The following is an 8815-nucleotide window of genomic DNA, read 5'->3' as shown; positions in this document are numbered from 1 at the left end:
TGTGGTGCCTGTATAATTCATATAAATATTTGACCTATCGTCTCAAAACGGCATTATGTCGGGTTGAACTAGAAGCTGGAAACTGAATTGAAAGGCAATCAAAAATATTATGAGCCTTGGGTTAACTTATAGAAATATATATATATATATATATATATATATATATATATATATATATATATATATATATATATATATATATATATATATATATATATATATATATATATATATATATATATATATATATATATATATATATATATTTCGAAGAGAAAGAATAGAATAGACATAGGCAGAAAAATATGGTAATTTAAAAATAACCAGATTTTTTTGTTTATTTTGTTTTGTGTGGTGTGTGTGTGTTGTTTTTGTTTGATTTTTGTTTTGTACTTTAGTTTCTTTTTTTTTTTTTTGGAGAGGGGGGTATTTTTTCTGATAAGGAACTAATACTCTCAATGTCGAAATATTGAATCTTTATTTATTATGATGAGAAATTTAATTTTTCGAGACTTTAGTTAACTCTGCCCTAATACCAGCTTGAGGCTATATGTCACGTGATAATATTATGATTTGAAAATACATATTATGTGACCCACCACCTTGATTTGGGGGTCCCGATAGCTCAATTGGTAGAGGACTCGCTTCAAAAGCAAAAAGACCTAGATCGATCCCATGTGAGGTCGAGATTTCTTGTTGACCCCCCCCCCCCACCCCCTACCTTCCTTTCCCCTATTCACCCAGCAGTGATTGAATAGGTGGATCTGTTAGACCTGGTGAAAAGTACTTTGTGATAGACCAGCGTTCTAACCAAGGATAGCAAGAAATTGCTATTATGCGTTTCACACTCTCGAAACTAATAACTTGAGCTTTTATATATATCCACTAATCGTGCTCAAATCGCTTTACAAAGGGTAACAGCAACAAAAAGCAGAACGAGACATGACGCCTGTTAGACGATATTACAATTTTTTCCGACAGAGACAACGCTGTTAACGGCGAGATACTCATTTTACACCTGATTAAGGTGAGAGAATGTGAGTAAAGAGCCTTTTCCAGGGACTTTATGCGCCGAACAAGGCTCGAATCCAGAACCTTCCGATCCGAAATCACGTGTCATGCCACAAGACCACATAGCTGCACAATGGATCTGGACTACATTTTTTTTTATCACATTGAATTAAATCAATCTGATACTGTGACGAAAACACACATTTCTGATCATTTTAAAGAAAGATGTTTCCATTTTATTCTGCTTAATGCTCTTTCGGTAGGATATCAACTCATCTTCTGACCTGAATGTTCCCAGTTCGAGTCTCTTTATCTTTAAAATATTTTTGTTGTCTGTTTATTATTTTTGCCGTGTGTTGTTTTTTTTTTCTGTTTTGTTTCTTTTTAGTTAATTTAATTTTATTTATCTATTTTTTTTTTGTTGTTTTTTTTTTTTTTTTTTTTTTTTTTTTTTTTTTTGTTTTTGTTTCTTTTTAGTTAGTTTTTTTTTCTTTTGTTTAAGGGCGCCTAGAGGGCAAATTATGCTGGCGGCTATAGAAATATTATACCATTATGGGAGACTAAGTGAAGAATTGTGAGGCGAGAGTGATACATTCTTGGAAATACGCTAGATATATAAATATAACTTTTCAAATTTGACATCAGTTAACGGGAGTTATCGTAATCTTTATATCACGACTATACGATTGTGTTGCAATTTTCATAATTATTGACGCCGGTAAGACCTAAAAGACTCACAAACGCTATCACTGGACTAAAAAAAAAAAGGGAAATCAAAAAAAGATTCAAAGGTCCGACAAAATATCGAATCGATACGGCTGTGTATCCGTCTCGCCGTCCCACGTTTACGACACAAAACGAGATACACAGCTGTACAGTGTAACCCCAAAGAGTCAACAGCCTGACTCCACCAAGATGTGACTTCGTGTTCTTACCATAAGCATTACGACGTCATAATCCTTCAAAAGCTGTCACAATGAAATCGATGCCATGGTCTACCCGACGTGGATGGATGTCGATGTGGAATGGAACACACGTGTTACAAGTTAAATGTGTACACATTAGAATCGAACACTTCATTATAATCCAAATAAAACATTTCAAGTTACCTTATGTAAGAGAAGAATTTTATTTGTTTATTCGGATCTAATTATTATTCATGGGTGCAAATAATATTGTTACTTGAAGTTTCTAACATATCCAATGGGCTTGATTTAATAATGTTATAACGGACTATATTGTTATTATCATTACTATCATCTTCATCATCATCATCATCATCATCATAACAACCACCACTACCACCACCACCATCATCATCACCACCACCACCACCATCATCATCATCATCATCATCACAACCACCACAACCGGCATCATCACCATCATCATCATAATCATCATCATAATCATCACCATCATCATCATCATCATCATCATCATCATCATCATCATCATCATCATCATCATCATCATCATCATCATCATCATCATCATCATCATCAATAAGTAAAAGTTCTTCTTATTAAAAATTAATAAAATCGAAAATGTTGATAATGACATACACTGCTGTAAACTTACAAGACGCTTTTTAAAAAAAATTGCCTACTTTTTTTTTTCTTTTAAATTATTATCGAAGAATAATATTGATTAAAAAATCAGACCTTTTAATTTCCTAAGAGTCAACATATTTGCACTGTAATTACTAGTTATGAAGCTCGATCCCCTGTTGAAGAAAACTGGCACTTTTGGATGATTTTACCGGGTACTGTATCATATCTTTCGTATAACTTTCAGATTTTTTACTTCAGTGCCTTTCCTGGGGTATTTTTTCATGCTCATGTGACACAAACTATCAAGACAAAACTAATAATATCTATTTTATGATGACGATGTCTGAACATAAATACAAACGTGTTGGCTGTGGACGCCTTTTTGGATTGGGAGCTTGTTTAAAGATGCTACTTCTTTTTCTGTCCGTTTTCACCGGGAAAATTTCGGCAGTGAAGTTAGTGAGTGAAATCAACCACGGAATGCTCGAAGAGGTAAGTTAGCTGTTGATTATACTTACATTACAGTATTTTACATAAATGTACCATGTTAATAGCAATCCATCCGGAAGTGACCCCTCCACACATGTGAGAAGGAAAATTGGCATTTTTTTTTCTTCTTTCGCGAAGCCTCAGGTTTGAGAGTTTTTGCCAAGATGAGGATCATTTTAATCGATCGATATTTGAAGGACGAGTTTTCTGGCCAAAGTTTTAAATACGTGTTTAAAACTGTGGAGAGTGGAGCAGTATATAGGCATTAGTAGCAACAGTCACTCAGCGATACGGTGTCTCGTCTTGTAGCTAAAATTCAAACGTGTATGTGCATTGTCAGTCATTGGATAGGTGACACTGTTCACAAAATTCTGGCCCCATTGTTGTGTCATTGGGTATGGAGGTAAGGCAATCAACAATCAATATCCCACTCGACTCGGATTTGAATGGGTGCTTATGTGTTGGTGGTTAGGTACATTTTATGATTAATAAAATATACAAAAACTACGCATAAAGACAGTTTGTAAGGAAATAGATATTAGCTTCCACATGACATATTTAAAGAATAAATGAAGCAGCCGACATGGCCAATCCCTGGTAATGCCTTATATAGTCATTTACAAAAGACGCTAGACGATTTGTATTTGTATTTTCTTCATAAGAGAAAACATATATATATCTTAAAGAAGTAGACACATTATTCTTTCTGTTGATATACCGCATGTCTGTATTGACACGAGTGAAGAGCAGATCAGTACTAAAGTTACATGCGTGAATGCGCACCAAAAAATATTTTATATATTTATTTCACATAAGTATTGCTACTTAGCATTTCCCACACGAAATCTTCACGCCCAGTTAGCTTGGTCTCAAATGCCACAAACCCGTAATTCGACCAAAGCTAACCCTTTTGCACAATTTTACTAGACTGAGATGGGCACATAAACACTAGAACTAGAATCAGAATATGAGGGACTGCGTTTTGTTTACAGACAAATAACTTTTTGAAGTATATTCCAGAGACAAACGAATTTTGTGCTATCGACGTCTGGGTGAAAATTTCAATGACAAAAACAGCCGTTGAAGTAAAAATAATAAACTTGGATGGTTTCCTCTTATTTCGTTGAAAATCACCGATGTCCATGTTGACATCTCGCTTTTTCATTTAACAAGAAACGTAGCAAATATTACTCACTTTGTGGCACCGTACTATGGCTGATGCCTGCAATGTATCGGTCTTTCCTCGAAAGTAAAATTTTCAATGAGAATGAATAAAGCGAATTTCATTTATTTTCATTATTTTTCGACAGTCAATGGACCTTTATAATTAGCAGGAGGTCACGTTGGTTTAGTATTGAGCCATAACTAAAGTGAAAATAAACTATAGAGATTAAATACTGTTCAAGAGTTAATATGTCACCCCCCCCCCCCCCGGTCGCAATAATACCTAAAATTGTATTGATTCTAGGCGTTTAGGTAAATAACTCACAACATCCGCCTGCCGTATTTAACGTACCGACACACAATAATACTTTGTGTAACCTTAAATTTTTATATTTTCATTAATATGATTTAGTGAGAACTAATCATTAAAATGGTTGTCTTAAAACAATAACAAAGAGCTGAGTGACATCAATTTCGTTCCTTCTATAGACAACGTAATGATTATGGCTAATTGCATTGATAATTAAGACAACTCTTTTATACCGACAGGTTTGTCAAGGTTTCAAAAGGAGTAGTATCTATGATAATGGTTTATTGTGACATTTGTGTCGCGAAAAGATTTAATGGTTCTAACAAGTAACATTTTCCATCCTTATCTTGCAGTTCCTTAGAGGCAAACTGTTTGTCATCACGTACGTGGACTCAACAGGTAAATTTCTTTGTAGCAGTTAATCATTGTTGTGGCTTCTCATTCAGCTAAAACGGTCAACTAAAAGCCAACATTCATCTCTCTCTCTCTCTCTCTCTCTCTCTCTCTCTCTCTCTCTCTCTCTCTCTCTCTCTCTCTCTTCTTCTTCTTCTTCTTCTTCTCTCTCTCTCTCTCTCTCTCTCTCTCTCCCACACACACACACACACACACACACATATATATATATATATATATATATATATATATATATATATTATTGTGTGTGTGTGTGTGTGTGTGTGCTCAAGTTAAGTAACGTTAAAAGTATGGGTAAACCAAAAGTTTATTTTACCAACGTGAGATTCTATACGGATTTTGGCTGTGTGTTGTGGAAGGTAGATATCACCAAGTTATGACTATTATTAATCTTACTTTCCTTGAATTTACTCCACAGGCTGTAGTAGATGTCGTAACTTGTACCCTTACTTCCTGGCAGCGTCCCAGTCTTTCCCGAAGGACGAAGACATTTTCTTTACAAGAACGTACGACAAACAACTCATTCAGAAATGGGGCATTGAGGAGTTACCCGCCCTTGTATATCATAAGAAAGATGCTGATAGCACAAACGTGTATGGTACAAGAGCCGTGTAAGCTCCTTCTCTTCCGTCTTCGATTCACCCCCTCTTCCTCCTCGTGCTCCTCCTCTTCTTCTCACTCTCCTTGCTTCCTTCTGCCCTTTTTTCACCTCCACTTCCCCCTTTTCCTTTAGCCCATTCTTTTCCATTGTCAACATCTCTTCATTTACTTTTTTTTTTACCCCCCCCCCCCCCCCCCCCCTTTGCAAACTCGGAAAGTGCTGAAGTGAACCCTGTTTCTTTTTCTTTTCTTTTTTTCGTTCCTTTCACTTCTGTATTTAAAAAAAAAACGTGTTAACAATTCAAAGCTAAAAGTAAATACATAGGAAATAATATTTTTAAATATCCGTGTTCAAGTCTGGACAGTAAATTAAATGTTCATTTAAACATAAGATAGAAAAAAAGATTAGGGAAAGACAATATATTCTCCATTGCTCTATCCATCATTAGTGCTTCCAACTCCCATTCAATTCCACCTCCATTCCCCACCATCTTCCCCAGCCTGCCCGTGGACATCACAGTTGATGACGTCATTGGTGGAATAGAGAGAACTCTCCACGGCGATTTCGAATCCATTAAGAGAAAGTACAGCGTTCATCTCAACTCTGATAACTATGACGAGATCATCACCACCCCTACACAATCTGTACTTTTGCTCATGTACGACAAGGGTATGTCCGGCACGTCTTATTTAAGTAGAATAGATATATATGTCCACTTGCATCTTGCAATGCTGCGCTTTGATAACGCTTCAAAATTCTTCATCCGTTCCTTCAACATGCCATGTGGACCAAAATTTCCATTTCATACTGTACAAAATGCCGGCTAGGCGTTGTTTTGTACCAGCATTCTTACATTATTTGTACTGCTCTTAGCCGGGCATTTACTAACACATAAAAACTCCATCTTTTATATTAAAGAAAGAATGCGCTTGGCCAAGGAGTTCACAACATTGCCATCCGGAAGTATAACGGACAAACACACAAACTCTGTGTAACCATGAACTTTTATAGTCTGGTTTATACAGTTTAGTGAGAATAACTCACAAACGCGGATGGCAAAAACAATAACAAATGCCCGAGTGACGTCATCTGCATACTATCTATAGAGCAATATTTGTGTTTTCAAAGCGTTTTATAAGGAGTCCCAAGCCGGCAGCAATATTGAAACTGTCGGACGAAAATATGACTCTTAAGGCGGTTTGAAGATTTTGTTCAATATTAGTAAAGAGCCTATTCCAAAGACTCAACGTATTGACGCCACAGCCAGACTCGAAAGTGGGATAATATTTATATCTAAGATACTTAGCAGTAGTACTAGCACATGGCTAGACCTCTAAATTAATTTCGTCAACCCAGCTTCTGAAGTCTTCCTCCGCCCTAAGAGCCACCTGCAAGTCTCGTTACTGGACAGTGAAGAACAATGTGATCGCCGGTATCTGGAGCTGCCTGACACTTCCGACAGGCATCACTGTTCCCAAGATTCCATTTGCACATATTTGATGCAGATCTGCCATGTCCTGTTAAAAGGCGATTTGAAGAAACCCGGTATTTCCTGGCAATGTGGAATGCAAGCATTCTTTTGATGGGGTCTTTTATGATGTTGCCTCCTCTAGGTTTCCCTATTTCACATTTCTCTCCAGTTCTCTTCTGAAGTCTTCCATTTTTTGTTCGATGGAAAGGTCTTCTCGATTTGAGTCGTGTTGTTGAACGTGTTCCCTTTATGATTATTTTTATAGGAGTATTATCTGTGACTTCATCAATTCTTGCATTCATCCTTTGATTAGCGTCTTGTCGTCTTGTCGATCCAAACGGCGTCCAGACGGGGTACTTCCTTCTCCTGAACCCACACCTCCTACTTAATGTAAGATACTTGAACCATATCGTCATGTATTTTATAGTTGGTCACGTTCATCGTCGCGTTATTTTGTTTTAAGACGAGATACCACTCGGCCTCTGACGACACGATCCAAGAAACAAAGAGTTTACCTTACCTCGGGGGTTCCTTTTCAGAGAGGGGGGATGCCATGGTCTTTCACATTTTTCTGTCTAGCGCCATATCCGCGAAGTCCTTCATCATACTCATTTCATTTATGTTCCCTTGTCAGCTCTTTTCTTGTCCCCCTCTCCCTCTTTTCCCATTAATATTTCCTTCAAATATGTAAACTTTCTGTGCTTTACAATCACCAGGAGTATTTTTTTTTCTTTTATTTGGTTAATTCACCCAATTCCAAAATTTTTGATTTTTTTTTTCTCTCTCCTTGACACCTTTCTCATCCATCTGTAGCACTACATTTCTAAAGCATCGATTCTTTTTTCTAGTCCAGTTTTCAATGTCCATGTCTGGGATCCACAGAAAAATAAGTGTAGCACTTTAGAAGTCGGTTCAATTCTCTTGATTGTGTATTGGTTAGTTAGAATCAACAGAAGTACGCCTAAAAACAGTTGAATTAAAGGTAAAGAAGGAAAAATCTACTTGAAAGTGATAAGATCATGGCCAGATGGATGGATTACGTAGAAATCCTTTCGATTATGATAAAGGAAATAATCCAGACAATAATTTTCCGCAGGCCCCTGTTATTCTGAAAGAGGAAGTAGAAAAACCATTCTCTAGCATGAAAGCCGCCAAAGCCTCCGGTATTGATGTCATATCGTCAGAAATGCTCTAATTTCTGGGAGACTTTGGGACATCAACACTGATGGATTTATGCAATAAAATATACACAATAACATACATACCAAAAGACCTCAGAACTTCTGTCTGTTATTGTACCCCCCCCCCCCCCCCAAAAAAAAAAAAAAAGCAATAGACTGTTCTGATTTTAGGACAATTAGCCTTCTGTGCCGCGTCTTCAAACTATCATTTTAAGAAGAATTAATACCTCGGTTGATCACGAACTAAGTGAAGAGCAAGCAGGTTTTAGGATAGAGTCGGGCACAAGAGAGGCAATCTTTACTCTAAAAACCATTGCAGAGAAATGTATAGAAACACAAAAAGACTCATATGCTTTATTGGCTATTCAAAGGCTTTTGACACTGTCAACCACGAGAAAGCGATAGATACACTGATAAAAATTGGAATTCACGATAATAATTCAGCGCTTATATCTAGCTTGTCCTGGAACCAAAGAACTCACTGTAATGTGTGATGTCACCTGTTTAATATTTACACGAAATTCATATTCAAGGAAGTAAAAGGACAATCTGGCATAAGTGTAGATGGATGAAATACCCACAACTTAAGATATGCAGACGGCACGGCACTGCTTGCAGAGA

General features: G+C 36.7%; 1 protein-coding gene across 1 annotated transcript in view; it reads left to right on the top strand.

Annotated features, from left to right (window-relative positions):
• The first annotated feature begins 2004 nt into the window (after positions 1-2004).
• LOC144977071 (uncharacterized) overlaps positions 2005-8815 on the top strand; it is a 12920-nt gene continuing 6109 nt past the window's right edge. Inside the window, exons 1-5 of the mRNA XM_078921817.1 lie at positions 2005-2125; positions 2809-3056; positions 4881-4926; positions 5360-5552; positions 6042-6211. Of these exons, the coding sequence (XP_078777943.1) occupies positions 2895-3056; positions 4881-4926; positions 5360-5552; positions 6042-6211 (571 nt within the window). The 5' untranslated portion in view covers positions 2005-2125; positions 2809-2894. The remainder of the gene's footprint in view (positions 2126-2808; positions 3057-4880; positions 4927-5359; positions 5553-6041; positions 6212-8815) is intronic.

Source organism: Berghia stephanieae, chromosome 7 (assembly GCF_034508935.2).
Source record: "Berghia stephanieae isolate SIO BIC M18660-M18661 chromosome 7, UCSD_Bste_1.3, whole genome shotgun sequence".
In the NCBI taxonomy this organism is placed as follows: domain Eukaryota; kingdom Metazoa; phylum Mollusca; class Gastropoda; order Nudibranchia; family Aeolidiidae; genus Berghia; species Berghia stephanieae.
Note: the sequence above shows the minus strand (reverse complement) of the source record. Positions and strands in the feature narration are given on the sequence as shown.